The 27,386-nt window shown below is 43.0% G+C and overlaps 1 protein-coding gene across 4 annotated transcripts in view; it reads right to left on the reverse strand.

Moving 5' to 3' along the window:
* LOC127595580 (ERC protein 2-like) overlaps nucleotides 1–27,386 on the reverse strand; it is a 175,269-nt gene that overhangs the window by 97,715 nt on the left and 50,168 nt on the right. For 3 of the 4 annotated variants that reach the window (XM_052057192.1, XM_052057190.1, XM_052057191.1), the window contains 2 exons: nucleotides 20,139–20,226; nucleotides 12,530–12,690 (listed from right to left, as the gene is read on the reverse strand). In XM_052057192.1, the coding sequence (XP_051913152.1) occupies nucleotides 12,530–12,690; nucleotides 20,139–20,226 (249 nt within the window). Of the gene's footprint in view, nucleotides 1–12,529; nucleotides 12,691–17,449; nucleotides 17,636–20,138; nucleotides 20,227–27,386 lie in introns of those variants that run through there. The other variant, XM_052057193.1, reaches the window with a different exon arrangement.

The raw sequence follows: 27,386 nt of genomic DNA on the forward strand, positions 1-27,386 counted from the left end.
TTGCTTTATGACTTCTTTTTGCCTGAGGTGTCATGCTACCAGAGTCGGCGGCACCATGAAAGATTTTGTACGGTTCACCCTTGTGCCTCTATGTGTGATTTTTGGCTGCGGCAGAGGCTCATTTGTGACTGGTTACGATGGACGTGCTCAAGCAAAGCCAAACACACAGCAGCAGCAGCAATTACCTATTACCATCGTACATACCAGCTCCTTGCAGTCATGTAGTTGGCATCGCTCTCTTCCGCACATTTGGGCGGTGCCATCATTTGCATGCCGCCGTCCTGTGTGGTATCACACGCTTCTGTTGGTGTGCGTGTCACCATTTCCATTACACGTGGGCAATTGGCGGGCACCACATCAACTTGAAAGCCAAAAAGATGAAATGATAGCCGGCAGGTTAAGCCCGTGAATAAATACACCTTAGCAAAGGCTTAGCAGGGAGCTGGGTGGGCCGGGTGTCTTCATTCCATTCAGCCGCAGGGACAAATTTGTCCACAGCCACATTTTCTCCGGAAGCTACTTACTCAGTCATTTTCTCAGGGGTGTAGCCAGAAATATTTCAATGAGAGATGGGCCAGGGGTGCCCATGCATGCGTGCGTCATTCTTTAAAATATCACCCGCAGTCAGTTTCATGAAATAAAATATCATTCAACCTTCCATCCAGTTTCTGATTTGCTTATCCTCACAAGGGTCACATCGTGCGAGAGCCTATTCCAGATGTCTTTGGGCAGTAGGCGGGGGACAACCTGAACTGGTTGCCAGCCAATCACCGGGCATACATAGACGAGCAAACACGCTCGCACCAAGGTACAATTTGGAGTGTTTAATCAACCTGCCATGCATGTTTTTGGAATGTGGGAGGGAACTGGAGTACCTGGAGAAAATCCACAGGGAGAACATGCAAACAGGAAGGCCAGAGCCCTGCACCTCTACAATGTGAGGCCGACATGCGAACCAGTTGCCCACCGTGCCACCCTAAAATATCATCAAAACAACACTCAAGCAGGAACACGTAAAAATAAAAAGCAGCGTTTTGCTGCACTTAGTTTACCAGATCAAGTCAAACCTCGGTTTTCGTCCATAATCCGTTCCAGAAGGCTGGTTGAAAACCGGATTGTTCAAAAACCGAAACCACACTCTTTAAAAAAAAATTGTTTATTGAACAAGTCCGCTCACAATGGAAAGCGACACAAGGAAGCGTCACTTGCTCGTCTACCCGAGGAAGCGTCATTTCCTCGTGTAAGGAAGGCGAGAGGAGTCAAGTGGTGCATTCATGTGCGCTCAGTTTGTTCAAGAACCGAAATTTGTTCGTCATCCAAGGCATAAAAAACTCGAAATCTTTGGTCGAAAACCAAATTGGTCGAGAACAGAGACGTTCGAAAACCGGGGTTTGACTGTAATGCCATTTTATTTGCCACTGTTTTGCTTTTGTGTACCATCTCATTTTGTACTTCATGGCTCATTTATTGAAATCATATCCAAAAAGCACAAAGACACAAAAATCTCTTAATTCTTCACTCTTGCAAATGTTGCTTGGTAATTTGGTTTGTCCCTGTTTGTTATTTGCATGTGTGGTCTGTGTGTGTGTGTGTGTGTGTGTGTGCGTGCGTGCGTGTGTGTGTGTGTGCGTGCACAATTGGGATCTGTGTGGATTTTATTTCATGAAACCATGACTGTGGATGTTATGATGAACAATGACTTCTTGGTCATTGTTATTGATTTACTACTTTTCTGTTGTGGGAGAAAGAGCTTTTTTTTCCTGTGAATGTTTTGTTTTGTTATTTTCTTATGTTTGCTTTTGTTTTTTTGGGAACTGGAAAATTCGAGAAAAAAAATTGTGGGAGAATATGAGGGGTCTAAGAATACTGGACCCAAGTGAAAGTGTCAGAAAAGTCACTGATAACAAAAAGGGGTGGCCAGAAAGTGACACCCCCGGCTACGATGTAGCTCCGCCACTGCATTTGCTGTACTAGTTTATTTGCTTGATGCAGCTTCAAACCAGCACGTGAAAATATTTTTCTTATGTCTCACATTTGCATGGATGATCATGACATCCTGTGACGGCGGAGACATAGAGCAGAACAATGATGATGATATCCAGGATATCCAGTTCCAATCAGAGCCCCCAACTCCATCACCACAAGTCCAAGTGCTGAGTGACATTATCTCAGTACATGTTGCTTGGTCCGTGTATGTGATGCAGACCTGTTTCAAATTAATGTGAAAAACAAAAGCCATATGCCCCATCTGGGTGACTCACTCTTTGTCTCTCCACACTGTCCAATGAAATACATTTGACTGCATGTCCTCCTTGCTCCTCCTAACCGACCCCCCAATGTATTAAGAACTTCACGCTACGCGTTGTGACAGTGAATTTCTGTCATGCTCTGCAAGTAGTCAAGGACATGAATAATATGTTCTACCTGAGAACTGTGTTTTAGGGGAGCTTGTTTTTGTGGTGTGTGTGTGTGTGTGTGTGTGTGTCACTTGTAGAGCTACACTGAAAAAATGGTATACTGAATTTCCTCAATTTTATTTGTGTACTAATTTTCCCACTTAACAAAATAAAATGAACTGCATTCAAGAAAAGTTTATTTGTTTTTCATAATAGTCATGTTCATGGCAGCCAACTGGCCCACAAACACATTCCAAAATTCTTGTTTTTCTGTAGCCCCAAAGTTATCAAGTCAAGATGCTTATTATTTTTTTTTAAACAGACCACCATATTAAACTACGGTGGAAGTGGAATGAATGAAATGCACTGTAGAATGGACCCACATGATAGTGATACTGACGGTAGAGGTGTACTGATTTGTATTTCTATACTTTGGAACAGGATTGCGCTAAATTGTTGCCCATTCAAATATAAGAACTTTAATTTGTAAATATGTCAGGGGTCCGCACACACACACACAGACAGACAGACAGACAGACAGACAGACAGACAGACAGACACACACACACACACACACACACACACACACACACACACACACACACACACACACACACACACACACGTTCTTTATGGGCTAGCTAATGGAGCTGTGCTCTTCCTGCTTCTGTGATGTGGTTTACTGTTGTTTGATGTGCTCAGGAATCCAGCATAGGAGAGCACTCTGGCCCGATCTTATCACATAAAAGCCCTTGCAATGGAAGAAGACACTCAACTTGCATTTTTTTTTAAACCTTAACTTTGTGAAAGCCTGTGTGCGTATGTGTGTGTGTACACGCGTGCGCCATTTCTTCTAATTCAATCAAGTGTAACCCAAAGCCAAATACACACATTGGATTTTTGTCAATGCTGAACTCAGAGACCTGTGTATAGAATGGGCCTGTGAGTGCCAGGGAGTGTTGTGTTGTAATCCAATACATATTGTCAAATTCAGTGAATATCTGCACACAACGCGTGTCTGTGTGTGCACTGAGAAAAAAAAAAAGTGTATTCCTATATAGCTTGAGAACAAAGCGACCAAATGGCTCAGATGAAGTCACACCACAATTATGACAACCTTTGAGACATACTTACACACACACAGCATTTTAAGGCTTGACAAGAAATGGAAACAACTTTATGTCTACTACATCCCGGAACATATTGTTTGGCAGATTCCCACACATTCAGTGTGCTGCTTCACTTCAACCGAATGACTAAACTTTTGAGGTTTTTCCATTATACTATTGATTACAAGCTCTGACCAGTGGCAGGCGAAGCATTTTGGATTCCGAGGATAACCAGCAATTGTGATTCCCCAGAAAAATTACTATTTTATCATATTTTTTCAATTTATTATTATTAAGCCATTATGAGTCAGAGACTGGTTTTGTCCTCAATCTGTGTTGTCCATTGTTTTCCAAAATAAAAGCAGATGTTTGCAGATATCTTTTTAACACAAGATAATCTCTTTGCTTTCATGGAGGGCAACAGAAATCAGAGAATTCTTACTTTCGCGGCGTTGAAATCAAAAGACTTTTTTAAACTACTTCAAATGGTCGAAATCAAAAGATTTCGACCATTTGAAGTCAAAAAATAGCTGTAAACCAGGATGGGCAACTGATGGTCCGCAGGCTGCATGCGACCCACACTTGAAGTGGCCTTGGATTAATTTTTGAAAATACGAATGTGTACTGTTGCTCAGCCATCGCTCAGTAGCGCCTCCAACGTCCAAAAGTAAGTTGTGCACTCATGCTCTTCACCACATGGTTGTTCTTCTAAGCCGAGCACTGGCATGCGCACACTGCAAAACAAACTCATGTAGGCACTTGTTTTGTGTACACATAAACACATATAATGCACATCAGAAGGAATACGCATATTTATCCGTACTAGCTCGGGCTGTTTAGAGCCGTTGCTGAGAAGTGCATGATGATAATTACAGTTTGGATCTGCATCCATAAATTAACCAAATCAGACACACGTTCACAATCCAAAAATGCCAGCGGCTGCTAAGCATGCAGGGTGGGTGGTGGGACGCTCTACCTTTCTTCTCAATTAAAACCTCATGGGAAGGTGCAACGGCATCATCTATCGTCACAAAAACCGTGCTTTGAAATCAAGTTCCATGGTAACGTAATTGGAGAACACCAACATTCAGGTCACCATGTAAACAACTTCAACGGCACTTGGTAAAAACTGAAATATCTTTCCACGTATCAGAAAATGAACAAATGAAATGCATATTTATAAGGACATGATATGTTTTGTTTTGTTCCACCTGTTAAAACCATTATTAGCAGTCGGCATTGCCTGTTTCATATTTATTTAAAAGTATGTTTTGCTTCACAAATTCCCCTCCAGTGTGCTTGAAGGTTAACTTTAGAGATGCCATCCAGTGAGCAAAGTTTGAGAGAGTTGTAGGGGCAAAAATGCAAAACGACCTTTTACAGGGGATTCGGTGAAACAAATATCAACAAAAGCAAGGTAAGAATGAGGAGAGTAAAGTGCCTCTGAAGTTAATTAGATGTTTAAAAGAAAGCAGGGAAAAAGTGCACACATTTTACAATGCACACGCAAAGACACTAAGTTTGCTGTTTTCTGCGGCATTGTGTTCTCTTATAGCAATGTTGTAAGGAGGCGCTCCTTACAACAGAAAAACAGACAGTGGAGTTAGAGGTAAAGACAGACAGAGTTAGACCAACTGAAGTTCAAGTGTGTGTGTGTGTGTGTGTGTGTGCGCGCGTGTGCGTGTGCGTGTGCAAATAACAGAGTCAAAGACATGTTTACAGTGTGTGAATATACAGTAAGCTCCCCTAGCTCACTATGCACTGGCACTGAAACATTTTCTACACCCATTATGGTAAACCAGGCTGGCATTTCACTCAGCCACCATTTAAATTGCTGCTTTTGGCCAAACAAAAATGATAACATGAAATTTCAGCATAGGGTCTGTAGGTCGGACAAATTTATTTATTTTTTTAACCTTTTTTTCCATCAAAAATTTAAACAAAATAACCATAAAACAAAAAACAAGAAGACATTGAACCTGCCACACCGCGGCCGGCGCCGCCGTTACCTATTTAGTTTTCTCCCCCCTCCGGACTCGGGGGGCCGGGGCCGTGGTGTTCATTAATAGTTCGCTGATTTTTTTCGATTCATCACTGGATGCTATTTTCTTAACATTATGGTGCGAGCGTGCAACTGTAACACAGAAAATGCGGTTTAAACTGTCGTCGCAAATCGCGACCGCCGCCATGTTTCTATGTTGTTGACAGACGACAAGGCAAACGACGCACGCGCTCGACTTGAATATCGCGAGAGTTTGCACCGATGTACACCCTCTACACAAAATGTAGAGGGTTGTTTGAAAAAAATGCCAACCGTAGTCGGCGAAAAAAAAACAGTTTTTTTTCACCCAAAAAACGTTTTTTTTTCACCATAGAAATTCTCGGTCAGTCGGGTTACCGAAAACACACTACTTTTTTTTCTACGCCTTACAACTCAGCACATTCTACAATATTACACGCGCGGCTGCATCAAAGTCTCTCATTGGCATCAATAATGTAACTTGCTCATCGTGCAGCCATTCAGCAATGTTTAAATCAGATTAGGGCTGAAACGAGACCTCGAGTTATTAGGGTAGCCCGGGTGAAAAAATTGCTCAAGGCATCTTTTCTGCCTCGAGGACCCACTTACATATCTATTCTCACAAAGAAGTATTCAAGCTAACTACAGCAACAATTGTTCATACTATTCATGAGAGTAACTCGCCACCAGCGCGGTGAGAAGGCCAACTTGAAAATGAATCATACTTTACCAAATATATGGAAATCAATGCATGGCACGCTTATTTTGAACTTGACTCATCTTCCAGTTGTCACAAACGGTTGCTACAGAAGTCAACAACACAACGTCATCCTGAAATAACATCCAGTCGCTTATTTAAAAAAAAAAGGTTTAATTACAATGATCCTGTATTGTACGGCGCCAGTTGCCAGCAATTAGCGACGGCCCCAGCCTGCCTCATATAGACTAGCAAGAGCTGTCTGATTACTTTTCAAGAGAGTTTAACAGCCTCTGCACACTTTGATGTTGACAGCCTGACACAGTTGCTGTTCCTACTGATCATTTCTTAACAAACCAGGCTCAAGTGTGTTGTTTTAGCCAGCAAAATCGCCACTGTGCTTCTGACGTCACTTTGTCTCATCGACAAAGGGAGAAATTTGTTCTCATTAATGTTTCGACTGAGGAAAATAGTTTGCTGCTATGCACAGTTTAAATGATGGTTATCTACAAATGAACACCAGTTGGTCATTCATTACAAAGTGGAAATGTGTTTTTTGTCTTCTGTATTTATAACCAGACAAAAAAAATGTATATATAAATTTATTTTTATCCCAATAACCGACTAATGGATAGAATTTTCAGTAGGATGCCCGAATAGCAAAAAATGTGATACCTGCAGCCCCAAATCATATTTAAAATAACTGGTGGCACTCAAGTCAAGAGCCCTTCATCCTGTGACTGCCCCAACCCCCCCCAAAATGACCCCCAACTTCCTTCTCCTCATTCCATCAGTGACCCCGAGGGCTGGACTGTATTTTAGGAGGCCATCTCTAGTCACCTCTGGGTGCTGTGTCCTGGGCTGGCTCTTTATGGCTGCAGGGTCTGCCTAATCAATTGCGCACTCATGTGCACACACAAACACAAGGCTTTCAGTCAATTAGCCCTGAGATTTATACAACCATGCAAACTCGGGGGGTGTTAGTCTCGCAAAAGCCAATCAGATTAAGCCTACTGGAGATTCGTACACCAGCCAAATGACACTAATTAGCTTTTGCCATAAGTGTAGTATGTGTGTGTGTGTGTGTGTGTGTGTGTGTGTGTGTGTGTGTGTGTGCGCGCGCGCACGCGCGTGTATTGTGCATTTGCGAGGTACACTAATTAGCATGTGCACCAACGTCTCTACTTCCTCAGGACCATTTCCTGGGATAGTAATTATTAGGTACGTGTGATAAATTCCAGGCCTTCTTCGACCCTTTAAGAGATAGAGCCGAAGAGTGAGAGAGGGCCAAACAAAGAGGAAAGCATTTGATACTGAAAGGAACAAGTCAGTGCGACAGAAGTCATAAAGTAAAAGAAAGAAGAAACAAACAACAGAATGCATCTGATTCTCTTCAGTTCCCAAATGCCACCTTTGATGTGTCACTTAGTGTCACATTTTCTGTACTTGAGCTTCCAAAGATTTTTTTCTTGCCCTAGGGAAAGACTATTTCAGTAAACACTTGTGAATGGGACTATCAACACTTTGCAAGACAGTTTCTTCCGAGCCACGATTTGCGCGTCATATTAAGGGGATGTTTATTCTGATCTCTAACTGTGCATTCTTTCGATTCCGATACTGTGCGATCACTTCAAGCGACTGTAAATTCAAGTTATAGTTGCCACCTACATTTAAGACAACATCCTTCACATGCACTTCGCTGCAATGTTAAAACGTCTTTTACGGCGACGACGTAACCCAAATTTGTGCGAAACACACTGTAGCATGCCACTGTTTGTTACATTAGCAAAGCCTGAATGACACACAGGAATCTGGATGAAAAACTTGTTTTGGCAAAACTGTGTGGCAGCAAGCAAGTGCACTGCACAAACTAGTTCACTGTTAGTAACCTCTACATGAATAAAAAATAAATAATAATAATAAAAACATTCGTCTGCCTGTCTGTCCATCTGTTGGGAAATTTACAACTTGAGGCTAATATTTCTTCCATTGGTTTATTCCTAACAGATTGTAATTTTCAGTTCATCGCGATTCTCTTGGCATCAAGTCATCAGGGATGCCACACTAATTTTTTTCCCAGGCCATATTGCAGTTGTGATTTTCCTGTACACAGTGAACCCATATAAACGTATGCCTCATATTATCACATATACACAACAAATTGATGGATAACTAGTTTTGAAATCAGAAGCCAGCAAAAAACAAAACAAACCAAAAAAACGTTTCTTCAATTATTTTAAAAGGGAGACTGAGAACAAAAATTAGTTTGCAAGACCTCAATGTTATCAAAAATGAACACAATTTGCATTTTGGAATTTTAACAAGAATCATGAAGTCGCTGAATCAATCTGGGCTTGAATTTGACATCAACACAGTACGTGCCCATATATGGACGCTTGATATTTTATCCAATCACATTTCCGACTGTAAGCGCTGTCATGTCTGTCTCATTTACCCAAGGCCCTCAAAGTGATGTAACTTAAAATGATGTCATTTAAAGAGTTTCTTCAACCAACCAGACTTCAAATTTATCCTCGCAGGGCCATGACAATAATGTCGAATTCCCCTCTTCTGATTGGTTGGTTGACCAAAACTTTTTAGGGCCAGTTTCAACGAACAAAGCACAACTGTAAGAGTCTGCATCCCCGGTGAGTATGATGTACTAACTCACATTGTTTATGTTTTGATATCATGCCATTAGATAACTCTGATGAAACGTACATGCAACTGTCACCTGCTGTTATATTCTCTTTTTGTATTGCACAGTGTTGATGGTTGCTCGAACTGTGAGGGGACAGTGGTGGTATTAAGAGTTGGATTAATGTGTCCCCACTGAAAACAAATGCCTGGCGCGCCACTATATAGATCCTACATCAGCTGGCAGTCGAACAAATTTATTAAGCACCTGCATGGGTTGTACTGCTTTCAAAGACCTAGCTGCTGGATATATCCTCATTTGACTCCACTTTTTTTTCCTCCACCCAATGTTCTCTTTTCTCTTTCCATTTATCTAGAAAATTCCTGCGGTGATCTGGCCCCCCAATGACCAAATGGAGGATTTAGCCGAGGAGGGCGGCCCTGACATAATAACACACCGAGCAAGCTGACAGCCGACACACATGTCGAAGGTAAACACGGGTGTCAGAGGGCACAGGAGCACAGACAGACATGATGAATGGCCCAGAGTTCCCACGAGGCGACACGCACACAAACCTGCTCAGGAAGAGGAAGGTGATGTGTGGTCAGCTCCACCTCATCACTGTAGGACAGAGAATCCCTTTCAACCACTTTCAATGTCTCATCGTTGCCTTAACACAACAATCGCACTTGAACACCGTACTTGTGCGCACGTCAATTGCTATGTCTGCGTCAATGCGCTCTTACAAAGCGTCGTCTGTGCGTGTTCTTGTCTGTGTACTGTGCGTCAGCTTTGGCGGGTTGGAGCGGCTCCTTACAACATTGCTATAAGAGAACACAATGCCGCAGAAAACAGCAAACTTTGTGTCTTTGTGTGTGCATTGTAAAATGTGTGCACTTTTTCCATTATTTCACGGTGTACTTGAGACTGCAGTTAGAACGTCTCGGCCCTGCAGACGGATCAGTAAGCAGGGACATGACCTTGACTCTCCAGCTGGACTCTTGAGTGTTTTGGCACCGTAACCATGGCGATTGCTCTACGGAGACAGGATGTCTACATCGGGGATTTGAAAGTCATAATGTCGCGATTGCTCTCAGCCTTATTATGCCATGGGTTGCTCTCACTTGCCAACAACAGGTCAGAGCAGGAAACTTGTTGGACAGAGAAAGGAGTCCAAATCAAAAATGTGACACTGGGATTTGGGGAAATCACAACTAGGGTGAAGACATAACATTTTTTTTTCTTTTTATAAGCAGATGTGACAGGCTTCTTTTTTAATGTTAGACGTCCATTAAAAGACAATTTTTTTAAAAGTCCAAAAAAGGCCAATAATTTTCCAAATGAAAACATCAGGTACAACTCCCCAAAAAATCTAGTCTGAACAAATTATAAGACGTGTGGACATTGACACTCAAAATTATGCTAAATTTTTACACCACTCCCATCATTTGATGTTGTACGTACTGTATGTCCGTAAAGATCTTTTTTTTTTTTTTTTACACTAAGTGTGAGTGAAACTGTTGGAAAGTAATTTTCGTCAAGGTCAGCCAACGAGGATACTGTATACAAATGTCAGCACTCCTCCTTGATCTGCTCAGCAGTGCTGAAGAACTCTCTCAAAGTGTTTTTCCAAAGTTTGCTGTGGCGGGATGTTTATTGGTATAGCTGTACATAGTGCACGCACAGAAACACCAAACAGTGCTCTCCCCCCACGTCATTCGCAGCTCCACTCATTGTTTTCGCTTGTCTTTCTTTTATCACTCCTTCCATCATTCCCATACTCCTTTTCCCCAACACCCACCCTCTCCATCAATCACTCCCTCAATCTATCGTCTTTTTTCACATCATTTACTATTTCCTCCCTACATCTTCTTGTGCGTCTCCTTGTAATTATTCTGTCCTTTGACACATGTAAGTGTGATAGATGCCTCTTTTTTTTTAAGACTCACACAATGTCTGTCCACTTTGATGTACAGTGTCTGGCGTCATGCTTCAAACTTGTGCCACTTCTTTTTATGAAACAAGTCGGGTGTGACATGGACGTACGGGAGCAAGTGGCCACTTTAAAAATGAAATAGGCTGCAGATGTGCTTCATATAGGAGAAAGAACAATTAACTTTTGCTCCAAATTCTGGACCCTGGTGCCAAATGATCCCACTCGGCCGCCACCCTAATTGTCAATGCATTTAATTACAAGTCCACTCGCACACACGCACGCACGCACAGACACACACACACACACACACAGCGAATCATTAGTCTGTTTCATTAACAACACTGAAGCCTACTGCCACACCCACACACACTGTCAACAGTTTTCTGCAACTGCTCTTTATTTTTAATTATATTTTTACAAAAGCCACACAACATCTGAAAGACAAAAGAAGGATAAAATTGACACACACGCAAGCTCTCTTCCTTTCTAGGATTTAAATGATTTAGTGTGTGCAGACCAAGCCTAACTTCTGTGACGCCATAGCTCACGTTCTCTCATTACTTCAGATTCTCTACCCGATCTGGCCTGCTTGCTTGTGTCTGTGCTAAGTTGAACCAGAGCCGTGCTGTGAGAATATGGTGTGTGCGTGTGCATGTGTGTGTGTGTGTGTTGACAGTTGTCACAAGAGAGTTCGGCATACGTATCTCTGAGGCTTGGTAAGATGCAAGCGAGTCTCTTAAGGCTTCGCCCCACTCAACAGTTCAACAGTCCTTTCATCCGTATCATCAGTGACCCCAAACCTATGCTTCTGACCTCCTCATGCACACTGCAGTGACTGCTCTAAGACCACACACACACACACACACACACACACACACATACCCACACACACATACCCACACACACACACACACACACACATTGATACTCTCTCCATTAGCTTGTGTCAGTGTTTACTTACATCCAGTCCAAGGAACTGCACACAAACAGCAACATGTAATTTTGCTGTTTATGTCAACCAACCATCACACTAACTTTCTTCCTCAAATATCTCTGTAGTGGTGATATAATAATGATTTAAGACTAGTGCCAGCACACTAGACAAGAATAATTCACTAGACAAGGCAATGTTCTGTGAGTGTGTTTGCAATTTCACATCTAAAAAGAGGAACAGCTTGCAACTGTCTCAGATGAAACACATTTGTCCTGCTGGAAACCACTGCTTAGCTCTGGGGGTTGAACAGATAGCAAGATAGTTTTGTGTGAGTCTGTGTGTAGGTGTGTAAGTGTGTGTGTGTGTGTGTGTGTGTTTAGCACAAGCATGGTTAACGTTCAATTCCAGCTGCCGCCTCCAAAGACAAACGTACAGGCGCGTTCTCGTCGCAACACAGAATGGACAGAGAGTTTCTAATAAATGCGCGTGCTACCTTTTTGGATGACATAGTTAGTTACTTTTCTGATGACCACATTTCCAGTGGCAGGCACCTTCTACCTGATCTGAGAAAACGAACGCACGTGCATTTCCCCCACTGACACGTCGCTGACTTCACCACACATTGAAACCCATTTAGTTCTAAATGTTGTTTTCTTTTAACAAAAAGTATTACAGTGGGCAGAAGCAAAGACAACAGAAAAACGTGATTTGCCTTTTTAAAAGCCAATTGACAACTCAAAATAATTAAAACAGGTTTGTAGATAGGTAGATGGGTAGGTAGAAAGAGTGTGAAACTAACTTCATTTCCAGAATTTCTTCCAGCTGTTTTCGTCTTTCCTGGCGCAGGCTGTTGAGATGTCTGTCTCGCTCATGCAAGGAGTGCTGAGTGGAGGACAGGTGCAATTTTGTCGTGTCCAGTTCCTGCCGGGTCTTCTCCAGGGCCCCCATCAGCTCTTCCAGCTAGTCAAGGAGAGACATACTTTGGGTATGGAACCATGCCACATAAGAGAGACAATGCTTGGGCATATTTATACTGCAATGCATGTTTAGAGTTATTTCAAATACACCGATCAGCTACAACATGAGCTACACCTGTACAGAGTAATGAGATGCATATATCAAATTCAGCATTGGAAAAGATAACCCCGACAAGGCGCTAAATTAATCGTAATCATTTGCATACTGTTTAATTAATACTGTGTGTACAATTGAGATGTTGCATTGGCTTTTTTTTCCCCCTCTCGATTGTGCAGGTATAGCTAATTCTGCCGGTCAGAAGGAGGCTCAAATTAGGTGAAATGAATGAATGAATGGAATGTATGGCTGCTTGAAAATGAGGGGCAGGTCAAATGACCGGAGTCTGCTGTTGTTGCGGCGAAGTCTTCTCTCTCCTCGTCTTTCCATTGGCTCGCTAATTTTTTTACATGTGGGAGTGTTTGTCTACTTGAGTGCAGGTGAGATCAATGGACACATATGCCCTCCAACCATTCGGGCCCACTTGTCCCACCTGAGCGTCTCACAGGCAGGATGTGACCTCGGGGCATCATTATCCGCACACAGGAAGTATGTAATTGTCTGACGGCGAGCACTCTTCGAAAGGACGCGGCATCGTAGCAGTCGGGCTCACTATGATGACGTGATTGGAAAACGCCAACAACAATTCATCTTTTTTCAATTGTGACAATGTGTAGATTTTCGTGATAAGACAGATCAGACAAATTATTGTTGGAGCTAACATAAAGGAAGGGAAATGGAAATGAAAGAAGAAGTGGAAAGCACTCCATGGGGTGGGACATAAAAGAGGCAACGGGCCTCTTTTATGATGGGGCCAAATCGTTCGCACATTTTCAGGACGCTCTCCGTCGCCGCCTGTTTGGTAGGTGTGTTTCACAGATGTTCGACAGTCTGCTCAGTCGGCCGCTTAACGCTGCGGAGTACACAACTTTGAAATGCAGTTTTGATTCATAGCGGTCTGGAAATGCACTGAAGCATTTCTATCAAACTAACTAGACCGAACATCTTTGGCAACAACAATTAACCTCATAATCGTCCAACAGCTAATTCAGCCATAAAACAACACATCCAAAATGTCTCAAACCACATCAAAGTCTCCCAACACATGATCAGTGGGGGTGGTGATCAATGGCTAGCTTGGAATTATTTTCATTGTTTGATGTTTTGTTTGAAAAGCTAAAATCCATTACGGGTCACCCACGTCACATATGGATCTGTCAGCCCAACATTGGTCCACCACCCAGACTAGCCCTTGTGTCACAATCACATCATTAATAAGGAATACAATGCGTTTTAGTGAAATTAAGGTCCTAATCAGCTTTAGCGACAAGCCTGTGCGTGCTAATTTCACTCAACTTCAAGGGAAAGCCTCACAGCCTGGCTAAGGCTTACTAAGACTGGCTAAGCTGATTGAGGGCTCAGAGGTAAGGGCCAAATCCCCCTTGTCCATATGCGCCGGTGTTGACGGTTCAAAGGCCCAGTTCAAATGCCAAGGAGGCGTGAGGGCTGCAAGAGATTTGGACGGATAGTGGGACAAGGCCGGAGAGAAAAAAAATGTGTGGAGATAATTGGGCCGAACGAGTTGAGAAGGCCGATGGGTGAGAAGGAGGCCCCTGGTGATGGCCAAAAGAGACTGGGCGAGTCTACATTGACAACGTGAAGAAAAGGCACCCAGAGCATTACCCATGCTCCATTTCAGCCAGTCAGGCTGATGGAAGACTTTCACCGCATTACACATCATGAGACTGATTACTTTGAGACAAAGAGGAGAAAGAAGAAAGAACATTTTAAGGGGGCCAAATGTGAGAATGCCGGGAATGGTGCCAAGATCAGGTGATGTTTTACTGACCCATTACAAAGTGTTTTTTTTTTCTTTTCTCCTAAGTCCGGGTCACAGTGGAACTGCATGCTTAGTAGCCTCCGTCTTGCATGCATGATGTCATGCAGACTCACAGTGTTGAACGCGTTGACAGCAGCGAGCATCACAGCCAAATGGTTATCTTTTGTTGGGCGGACAACATGACTGCTCGATTCTAGCTCAGTATGCATCAAGGCCATTCACCAGCATGACAGCACAATGGCTCAGTATGTTCTCTGCATGTAGGGGCCCGATTATTTGGGAGGCCTTTTCTCACTTCCCATGGTGGAAAAAATGACTTGGTGCAATTGAAAGTCCCACCACCGTATTTATCACTTTTGTTCCCACCTGTCAAGAAAGCCCATTAGAAAAGCATTGTACTGAGTTGTTGACTCGTGCTGTCCTAAGCCCTTTTGCACGACCTGATGAAGCCGCTGCTCCTACGAGATGTGAAATACAACCAGAACAGAACATTCGCTAGATGCACACAACACCAGGTATAAATGAAATAGAAAACACAAAGGCTTTAAACTACCAGTCTAAGAATCGTGGGCTATGGTCCACACAATTTGGAACCAGCTCACTTCTACATCATCAGATCTCAGCTAGCTTGTTAGCTAGCTGATGGCTAGTGCCTCCTGTTGTGGGGCTTTCCATGCGGTCAGAGGAGACGGCCGCAGTATTTGAGAGTGATTTTGAAGCCTCCGTTTGTTTTTGTTTGTTTTAATCTTTCAAATTTGGCAGGGTTAATAACACCACTTTCCCGCAGTGTGTCAAATTCAGAAGATGTTTATTCTCACTTGACATCAACTTTGTTTGCATGCAGATTCTGACACGATGTTTCTTTTGTCCTTTGTTGTTATGTGTAAATGTCCTGAGCCCTCGCCCACGAAACTTTGAGAATAAACGTATATTATGGTATGTTATTGGAGTCATTAATGGCCTAGCGTCACAAATACTGACTGGAAATTAAGTATGAACTACTCTAGGGTTTTATAAACTGAGTTCGACCTTTTTTTCTGCTTCAACAACCCACTCTTTTCTTTGTCAGTGTTTGTCTTTCTCTGTTTTGTGAGCAAAGAGGTATTCAACTCCACCACAAAAATGTTCGTTGTAGTTGAAACCGCTGGTGGCTCCCGTCTTTCTTATGGCACTTATAACTAATGTGAGGTCATTCGCATTCAAATGCTCGCACATTCACACACACACAAATGGGGGAACACACTCATTCAACCCATTTCTTGACTTCCCAGCAGACATGCAGCCGTGCAGACACATCTGCAAAACACACTTAAGGCGCTTACCAACTAACCAGCCATCAATCACAAAAATTGCAGAACATGCAGTTTTTTGTCATGACATTACAAAGACAAAAGTCCTGGGACACATATTTTAATGAAATGATGAATACTGTACATTTGGGGTGTAGATCCTTGATTCCGCACAATTCTTCATCTACACAAGCTACTCTGAAATATTGCATACTTCCAGCTTTGTTAGAAGAGTTTGGGTTAGGCCCTTTTCTCTTCCAGCGGGACTATTTCCCAGGGCACAAAGCAAGATGAGCCTAAACGGCATATGAGTTTGAGTTTAGTGTGGATGAAATTGAGACATGGCCTCAATTACCCGAAAACCCCCTGGAATGAGCCATTACAGAGAAGAAGGTGGGCAGGCCCACGCGTACAACACCCATGAACTCGTTTGCCTGGATTCTTTAATTGGTTGGGAGAAACTCAATAAACAGGACAATTTGAAGTTTACAGAGTATATTGATAGATTTCACATTTGAGCGAGATACACGTTCAATGCTGGTCTTGGGCTTCACCAGGTTAGATTAAAAAAAAAAAAGAAAGAAAAACGACCAAAATTAGAGAATACAAAAATCTTTACACCAATGCTATCACCAACACTATCACCAAAGCAGTGGTTCACCAACTCAGAAACATCAACAGCAATTTAATGTTTTTGTCCTCCAGGAAGACCAGAAGAAAGTCACCCATGCATTCATCCTTAGTAGACTGGATTACTGTCATGGTCTTTGGGCAGAACTTCCCCAAAAGAGCATTAAACAGCTGCAGCGTATCCAGAATGCTGGAGTTAGAGTTTTAGCCAGGACTAAGAAAGAGATCCTAAACATCACACCATTTGTAAAGTCTCTACATTGGCACTCAGTCAGTCACAAAATACTTTGTCGATTTTAAAACTGCACTTAATGTTTACAGATTACAAAACGGGTTAGGCCAAGAATACATCTATGATATGTTCAGAGATTATAAACTTAGCAGGGGTCTCGGGTACAAAGACTCAGTTCCCCTAGTATAGACCAGGGTCCAGACTAAACATGGTGAGGCAGCATTTAGCTGTTGTGCTGCAAAAAACTGACAATGGATATCAAACATTCAAACACAGACACTTTCAAATACGGATGAAAAAATAAACCATTTCTCATGCACCTATGCATGAAATCTGTACATTATCATTTAACTCACCTAGACCCTCTTTTTAATCATTATTTTTATTATGATTTGAAGAAATAGAAGACCAATTGCTTATTTTCCTCTCCATGTCCCAATACTTGTGTTTTGTGTCAATTTGTTATTTCTAAGGACACTCTCAAAAACTCAACAAGTGCATTTCAAATTGGATGATTATGGTACCACACAGGATGCAAAACATATTAATGCCAAATTTGGAATACTGCGTCGGACGGTTCCACTTTATGGGAGTCACCGATTAGGTTTCACCCCATCCCATCTGCATTTACACACGCTAGCCTCACAAGGGTGTATATTACACTTTCTGGGCTCTTTTGAATAAGTTAGTCTGCACTGCACTGTTGTCCTTGAAGAAATGAATGGGTGTGTGCAGAAGGTATCAGGTACAACTGTCTCTGAGCCCGAACGTGGGCCGTCTCCTCTTGAGCCCAGAGCACCTCCCTACGTGCAGAAGTGTTCATGCTCTCACGGCATTCTCCAACTCCCCTATCCACTCAGCTGTCTCCCGCATGGCCTCCTGGGAAGCTGAGAGAGGAAGCTGAGGGCCAAAATAATTTTCTTTTAATGCGTTGGATGGAAAGTGATGATGGCGAGAGTGTTTTATTTTTTAAATATTCAACACTTTCTTGTACTGTACTGATGACTAAATGATTGCAAGGTAACTAAGCTAATTCGGTAGAGAAATGGCGTCCAAAGCAGTGGTGAGTGCACAGTGTCTATTAAAATGACCCTAAACAGAAATAAGTTATAAGCGTGTCATGAACTTTGCGGACTTGCATATTGGCATGCACAACAAACGTGTGTATTCACATGCAGAGCAGGTGTGTATGTTGGGTGCATGTGTGGCCTCCATGACACCCGTGTTGAGTCGGAAAAGGATCACTCTCCACATTGGCTGATGGAACTGTGAAAGAAAACACTGAACAGAAATAATAAACCCACAGTTTCTCTCGCCCGCTTTCATTATGGGGTCGGGGGGACTCGCCTTCAAGTTCACACGTTCACACTGCAGACTAGCCGTGCGGTAATCGGGTCACATGGGTATGGACACACGGCCAAGACAAATTTGGGTCGGGTCACATTTTCTCCAACCACTTTTAGACACCCAGTTGCCGTATGGGACTTGTGCAGGCTCAAATCATAGGATGCCCAAATGAAGTAAATAAGTCAAACGGTGATACTGACAGCAGCAATGGGATTCTCCCTGCAGGTCATTGAGAAAGGTGCCAAGCAGGGCAAATCACGAGCGGAAACTTGTTGCTCGTCACGTCAGCGCCACACAGCTGGAGGTGAGCGACAAAACCCTGCGCACACACACAGAGGAAGCCTGTGTGCGTCAGCTCTGCAGCACTGTAATTGGATGTGACAGACGGCCAGTAATTCGATGCACCAGAATCAACAAGTGCTCCTCTAACCCCGCCCACCAGAGATATGTGCACGCACACGCGTGCACCCCCCCCCCCCCCCCCCACACACACATTTGGACAAAACCACTCACCCGCCCAAACCCCCATTGAGATGCTGCTATTGCTGAGACCCTCCGCGAAACTACCAGGAGGCTGCCCCTGTAAGTCAATGCAAATATCTGTACATCCAAATGGTTGTTATGTGACTTTCATTAGCCATGAGAGAATAGTGCTTCCTGTCAAGTATATAGTCTTCACAAGTGTGTATGGGGGGGGGGGGGGGGATGGATAATTGGCTCAGAACCAGTCATCACCCAGGTCCCCACGGAAAGGTCATTATGGAGTCTGGCTCTTTCTGGTGGGATGGAGGGATTATAATCATTACAAAAAAACAGAAGGGAGTGAGACACTTCCAGCAGCTGTGTACTCCTGAACACGCCCATTACTCACAGAAAATTAGGGCCATTTTGTTTTTGGATGAACCTAAAATTTGACCTTCTCTAATCTTCAAATGGGAATGCAGTGTCCTGGTTCTCAGGTTTTGGTATTGAAACAGTCCTATTCACAACACTGTCCACAGATCTTGAGACGGAGATGTAATCGGGCAACTGATCAACAGGATCTTGCCATTGAGAAACAGCATATTCAGCATATTCTCTGATGGAAGTACTGTATACATTCTAATATTTTCAGAGGTCGATGTGAGCATTAAATAAAAAACTAATTTTGGTGACCACTGATCACAGTCTTGGCCCATTAAGCGATGTTTGGATTTTTACATTGCGGGTTTAGACGTTTAGATGTCATGTTGCATCACTGTATGTCAGGTGTCAGCAACTAAAGATACTAAAGATCCGCGGGAGATATAAACGCTTTGGAAATCTAAAATGAATGTAAATATTATTTTTCTCTTCCATTCTGTCGCAGACAATTGTTGAACCGGATCAGAGCAATATGTCAGTCCATGCCTCTCTTCCACGGCGTCATGCACGGATGCTTTGTTTTTTCTGAGCGGGGGGGGTGGGGGGGTGGGGGGAGGTAGGGGGGTGGACAGAGACGGAAGTGCTTCAAAAGGATGAGGACAAGGGACGATTATTATATGAATAAGGACAGGGGGACGATGACGGAAAGATACCCAGGTAAATAAGACAAAGTGCCCATCTCTGCTTACAGTAAAAAAGTAATAAAAGGCCACTTTGAGAGATTAAAGTGAACATTTCGGAAGTGTGTTTTCTGTGTTGGTCACAAGTGGAGTATGGTGCGATGGAGACGATGAGAGATGTTATCTCTTCATCCCACATAAAGTCTCCTGCATGGATGGGAAACGGGAAGGTGGAGGCACGGCCCCTGTTTATGTGTACGTATCCTTGGGCATGTTGTGTTCCCCATGAATGCAGAGATAAATGTAGAGCAGTCGCAGTAAAAAGGGAGCAAGATAGGGGTGACTGCTGAGAAAACGCTATGCAGTACACACAATTGAAAGAAACAAAGAAAATATGGTAAAAATGCAACACAATAGCAGGTGCTCAAAGTACACGTTTACACGTTTGTGGAATCCACACACACACACACACACACACACAAACGCACGCACGCACATACACACTTTTATAGATATAAATGATATTTCCAAACCTGCGATAAAGAATGTTGATGTCCGTCAGGCTGGGCATCTTTCCTTAATTCCACCGTCTGTTTTTGGATGCGAGGGGACTTGATTTGCCTTAAGAGAAAAGGGTAATTAATATATATACTGTGCATACAGTGTATGTATATATATATATATATTATATATATCCATCAAATGTGGCATATACCAAGGTGATGCACTCTCCCCACTGCTGTTCTGCATAGGACTGAACCCCCTAAGCCAAGTAATCACCAAGACAGGCTATGGATACCGCCTCAGAAATGGAGCTACAATCAGGCACCTCCTCTACATGGATGACATAAAGCTGTATGCTAAGAGCGAAAGGGACATAGATTCCCTGATCCACACAACCAGGATCTACAGCAGCGACATCGGGATGTCATTCGGGCTTGAGAAATGTAGTCGGATGGTGACTAAGAGAGGAAAGGTAGTCCGCACTGAAGGGGTCTCACTCCCTGAAGGAACAATAGCAGACATTGAGGACAGCTACAGGTACCTCGGTATACCACAAGCCAATGGCAACCTCGAACTGGCAACAAGGAAAGCGGCTACGGCCAAATACCTCCAGCGAGTGAGGCAAGTCCTAAGAAGCCAGCTCAATGGCAAGAATAAGACCCGGGCAATAAACAGCTATGGCCTGCCAGTGATCAGATACCCTGCAGGAATAATAAGGTGGCCAAAGGAAGAGATTCAGACCACGGACGTTAAGACCCGAAAGCTCCTAACCATGCATGGAGGGTTCCATCCCAAATCCAGCACCCTGAGACTGTACGCAAGCCGAAAGGAAGGAGGCCGGGGACTAGTGAGTGTGAGAGCCACTGTCCAGGATGAAACATCCAAGCTCCATGAATACATCAAGGAGAAGGCTCCAACGGATGACGTACTCAGAGAATGTCTCAGACAATGGGGAACAGAAGATGAGGCGCTGGAAGAGGGACCATCATGGGAGGACAAGCCCCTACACGGCATGTACCACCGGACCATAACTGAAGTGGCTGATCTCAAGAAGTCCTATCAGTGGCTAGAGAGGGCTGGCCTGAAGGACAGCACAGAGGCACTCATCCTGGCTGCTCAGGAGCAGGCCTTGAGCACCAGAGCCATCGAGGCCCAGATATACCACACCAGACAAGACCCAAGGTGTAGGTTGTGCAAAGAGGCACCTGAGACGATCCAACACATAACTGCAGGGTGTAAGATGCTGGCAGGGAAAGCCTACATGGAACGCCATAACCAGGTGGCTGGCATAGTCTACCGAAACATCTGTGCGGAGTATGGACTGGAAACCCCAAGGTCAAAATGGGAAACACCTCCGAAGGTGGTGGAGAATGACAGAGCGAAGATCCTGTGGGACTTCCAGATCCAGACTGACAAGATGGTAATGGCGAACCAACCAGATATCGTGATCATAGATAAAGGGCAGAAGAAAGCCGTTGTAGTGGATGTAGCGGTCCCAAGTGATGGAAACATCAGGAAGAAGGAACATGAGAAACTCGAGAAATACCAAGGGCTCAGAGAGGAGCTGGAGAGAGCCTGGAAGGTAAAGGTGACAGTCGTGCCTGTGGTGGTCGGAGCACTCGGGGCAGTGACCCCCAAACTAGATGAGTGGTTGCAACAGATCCCGGGAACAACATCGGACATCTCAGTCCAGAAATGTGCAGTGCTGGGAACAGCAAGGATACTGCGCAGAACCCTCAAGATTCCTGGCCTCTGGTAGAGGACCCGAGCTGAATGAGGGACGGACACCACCCGAGGGGTGAGATGAGGATTTTTTTAAAATATATATATATATATATATATATATATATATATATATATATATATATATATATATATATATATATATATATATATTATATATATATATATACATACACACGCACACACACACATTTTTTTTGCAGATAAATGATGGCATGAATGATGTGTCACACTGCCCAAAACACACCGCACATGCGTAACTCATGGCAGGCAAGATGAATGATGGAGTCGAGGCACGCATGTAAATTTGTCACCTGCAAGGCACACAGACACAAAATCACAAAATACACATCTGACAGACATCCCGCACCCCACCTCCCCTTCAGGACAGCCACAAAGGGGAAATGAAGTTGATGAGACCGAATTTGCTAATTGCCTTTCAAGTTTGGCCTGGCTGTCTTTGCTTAATTCAGTGAATAGAGGTACTTATTTGTATTTTAACCATGGATGGTACATCCCATTTCAATTAATATGAAGCAATGGCCTAGTTTAAAAACATAATAAATTAAGTTAACATAAGTTTTATTTCACTTAACATAAGTTTTATTTTAGGGGTGAAACATGAAAAGGCGAGAAAGCTGACAGTGACAAATTAGCGTAAGAGAACTCTCCGGCCCTGTAAACAAGCCGTGAGCAAGCAGATGCTAAAATGCGCCACATTATTATTCCATATCCATGCCGGCGTGTTGATTTTGGGTCAGCGCTACAAGTTGCCCCCGCATGTGAGCAAATATTTGCTTTCATTCCAACCAAATGTTGTTTGTGTGTGTCCAACATGTGAGTGGTGTCGGTGAGCAATTCATTTAAATATGCTTAAAAAGACGATGAAAACACAGAACACGAACTCACTTGGCACACACACGCGCGCACACACACACACACACACACACACACACACACACACACACACACACACTACAAGTTCACTGTACATGCCTTAGAAGCAGTTAAGTTCATCAACCGGAGAAGTGATACATTCTGGAAATGGAGTTTCCAGCTTTGGAGTTTTTTTGGAGTTTCCAGCTTTGGAGTTTTTTTGGAGTTTCCAGCTGTTCCAGGGAAGGTCTATCCTCACCATCAAACTATTGTTGGATGAGTGTGAACTTGGCTGCTCTGACCTCAACTCCTTCAAACACTTTTAGGATGAACTCCAACAGTGACTGTGAGTCACCCGGATCTCACAAGTGCCGTTGTAGATGAAAACGTCCCGCAGACACACTCTAACGTCTCAGGGTGGGGTGAAAGCAATTATAACTGAGACGTTTAGATTTTCCCAATACTTGTGTCCCAATACTTTTTGTTTCCCTTCTTTGGAAGCATGGAAAAGTGTGTTGTAAGAATAGAAGTCTGCACGTTCAGACTATGACTTTACAAAGGCATGTCATGTTTGTGTGAGGGCTTGTCTTGCCACTTTTCTGTCATGCACTCACCTGTGCCTTTCTCAGCTGCGCTTTTCTATCCCCAATTGCCTCATAAACTGAACCTGGTATCGTATTCTGGCTCGTTGCTGGTTTGCTGTACTTTGTCGTCATGTTCCGACATTCCTTGTTCTCACCGCTGACTCTTTGAAGCTGTCTGATGATCGACCTTGTATCTTTTTGCCACACATTTTGGGATACACTTGCATTTGCCAAATGCCTACCCACCCCGACACACACTTTTCAAACTTCTCCCATTTGGCAGACACGACAGGAGTTTCACAGCAAGAATGACAAGACTATAATCCAGTTTCTAGACCTACACGCCATCGGGCTACTGACCAAATGACATCATAATCACATGGTGTATTAGTTTCCTTTGCAAACCTACTCACTGGAATGCATGACAAAATGAACAACCTGAATCTCACCAAACCACACCGTTTATTAATCAGAGTGCTTTCTGCAACTGTCCTTTGTTTCTGAGTCTGGCATTTCCTCCTACTGTCCATGAAAATGATACATTTCTATCAGTGTTTCCTTTCGACCCTCACAGACATCTACAGGAGTTGAGTCAAGGAACCTGTTTTTACTGCAAAGTCTCCGTGTGTGTTTGCCTAAGCTCCGAAGCATGTCCACCGAAAACTAGCTGGTCATGAGGGCATATCGTCTCTCACACAGCTGCCGCCACAGGTGTGTCAACCCGCAGACGCGCTGGTGTCTTTTGATAGCTAATACAGTGCCGTCAAACCGTCCGGGTAAGGTTGATGAAGTAAAAAAGTGTGAGTAAGAGTATCGGGGCTGCATGTGCTCGTGCTAAAATGTGATCGTTATCGGAAAGGGACAATAATGTTTTAGGGAAGCACGATTCCTAAGACAGACAGAGTTGTTGGCGAGGGAGAGTGAAGAAAAGCACTGTGGATGAAACCTGATAGATTTGTAAGTCATTTTTCACATGTCCCTGTGCTTCTTCCACCTGGAGCTCTCGACACATCCATATTCCAACACAAGCAGCTCCAATTTGCTCCTTGTTCCAAGAGCAGCTGTGTTTTTGATCTTTTTTAAACACGTTTCCCATCATTCTTATCCCATTCTCTGTTTTGAAATGTCTCTAATTGGTCTGAACTGCACCTTGGCAAAAAAAACAAAACAAAAAAAAAAGTGTCCTGCCGATAATTGTCAAACATTAACAAGACATTTGGAATTTGGCAGGACTGTTTATATTGTGTAAACATGCAGAAAATATGTGTGAATATTTTTGTGCAAGGCATTGAGAGATCAGCAGCTTGAAAATAATGTAAAAAATAAGTGTCAGTAGTTGTTCAAAACATTTAAAGTTCAGCCATGTGCACTGCAAGTATTCAACATCCCAAAAACCTGTGCTTAGGAACTCGTAGATCCGTTTCATGTGACGTATGCATACATTAAGTCTGGCTACGCGCGCATATTGGAGGCAGAAAACACACGCTAGTGAGTCGTAATAGTCTCGTGCTGTGGGTTGTCAAAATGGAAAAAGCACAAACAGAGATCTACAGTAGTCTTTTATAGAATTCCTGCTGGTCAACACCCCTTTCAGTGAAAGTTATGGTTACAAGCTTGACAACGTGAGAATTGGACTGAGGAGGCAATTCAGTTTTCGTTAATGGATGCTACAGCATCTTGTTGCTTCAAGCTTAGCTTGTAGCAGACGTGTGCACATTGCAGCATGACGTCTTTGATCCACTGGTGAAAAGGATTGATTTGATTCGCTCCTCTTTCATCTATAACTGCTTCAAACAACAAAGTATATGCAGGAAAGTGGTTCTGATTGCACAATTGTCTGTGTCTTATGTGTTGTCTTGTATTATTTTGTCTTTTTTTTGGTTCACTTTTCTTTTGATAGCGGCGCGGACACCCGCGGCGGCTCCTCTTGTTTTATGTTGAGAGGGAAGAAATTTCATCTGTGCTGTATGTTACAGATACAGTACATTTGACAATAAAGTTTATCCAATCCAATCCAAAAGAATGCTTGTCTTTGCAAACAACATGGCGTCCTGCATACGGGTTAAAGGTTAACAGGAACATTAATAGGAATAAGATGTTCAGATAATAAAATGAATGTCTCTCTCTTTAAAATTGCTTCAGATTTACAGTACCTTGAGGGGTTTTTGAAAATGGAACAAACACCTCAGATTTTAAGTAGATGGGAAAAGCAGCAGGATTTTGACTGAGAGATGCTCAGTTTGGGTAAAAAGACGAAAGATACAATCAAAATGATGTACATTTTTCTTTATGTGGAACAAAACAAAAAGGAATGCTGTACAACGGGTGAAGAAAAGCGGAGGAAAAAATGACCTCAGAAGGTTTAGAGTGCGGCAGTTGGGTCAACACGCTGAAGTTTTATCTGAGACATTTGTCTTAATGCAGTGCTGAAAGACTCAAATGGGACAAGACTGTTTACTATGTATAGATTCTTTAGGGTACTTATACATCTTATCTTAGTTAAAATACCATCTGACATGTTGCCTATATGAAACTGGGAAATGACAAGAATGTTATTTTGTGCTGTTCTTTGAGGTATACTATCCATCACAATTTCCTGGTGGTTCTTAGAAATTGTGGTCCAACTGCATGGTCAAACACTGACTCACTCCGAGAGACATTATTTTATCCCCTTTCCAATCAATCACCAGAGTTCACTGTTTGAAATATTGCAGACAGGGATTAATAAACAACTTGACTGAGATTTGTGCTGTCATTTGTGTGAATGTATTTTGAGTGGTGAAAAATAGCCGACGGAGCCACTTCCACTTCCTGACTGTGTAATTAAGAGCTCTTTAAACATTTAAAATGCATCAGCTTCAAAAACACAACTAAACTGGCAGAATGTCAGTGCAACACAATACCATTTAATCAAGTCCCACACTGTCCGTAATTTGATAATACATCACCCCCTCCAAAAAACAAACTCACAAAAAAAAAACCCCAACAACAACAACAACAACAAACAACTGTAACTCACTGCATCCACTGGAACAAATGTAGTCAGTTGAAGCAGAATTTCAATGGGTTTGCTGCCAAATACAGTTGCAAGCACTATTTTGTAGTGTATTCTTGCATGCGCATCGTCAGGTTTCTAATTATGGCTTGTGGTAAACCGAGGTACTTGTAGCTGTCCTCAATGTCTGCTATAGTTCCTTCAGGGAGTGAGACCCCTTCAGTGCGGACTACCTTCCCTCTCTTGGTCACCATCCGACTACATTTCTCAAGCCCGAGAAATATTATATATTTCTCGAATATTTCTCGGGCTTGTAAATATATTCATCTTCCTAACCGCTTGATCCTCACTAGGGTCGCGGGGGGTGCTGGAGCCTATCCCAGCTGTCTCCGGGCAGTAGGCGGGGGACACCCTGAATCGGTTGCCAGCCAATCGCAGGGCACACAGAGACGAACAACCATTCGCACTCACACTCACACCTAGGGACAATTTAAAGTGTTCAATCAGCCTGCCATGCACATTTTTGGAATGTGGGAGGAAACCGGAGCACCCGGAGAAAACCCACACAGGCCCGGGGAGAACATGCAAACTCCACACAGGGAGGCCGGAGCTGGAATCGAACCCGGTACCTCTGCACTGTGAAGCCAACGTGCTAACCACTGGACTACCGGGCCGCCTCTTGTAAAAAAAAAAAATATATATATATATATATATATATATATATATATATATATATATATATATACACATATAAAATGTATGTTCGACTGGTTAGCTCGTCCGCCTCTCAGTGTGATTCCAGGCCTAGGCCTACCTGAATATTTTCCCCGTACCTTTTGCCATCTAACGGAAGAGCATTTATATATATATATATATATATATATATATATATATATATATATATATATATATTATATATTACATTTTAACAAACACTGGTCAAGTGGGAAGGTTTGGAAAACGTTATGATGCCAGCAAAAGCAATTTCTCTCATGGGATGAAGTTGGTTATCTATTTGTCTGTCTATCTATCTATCTCTCTCTCCCTCTGTTTCATTTTAAACAACTCTGGTGGGCAAA

This window comes from Hippocampus zosterae, chromosome 2 (assembly GCF_025434085.1).
Source record: "Hippocampus zosterae strain Florida chromosome 2, ASM2543408v3, whole genome shotgun sequence".
NCBI classification, from domain to species: domain Eukaryota; kingdom Metazoa; phylum Chordata; class Actinopteri; order Syngnathiformes; family Syngnathidae; genus Hippocampus; species Hippocampus zosterae.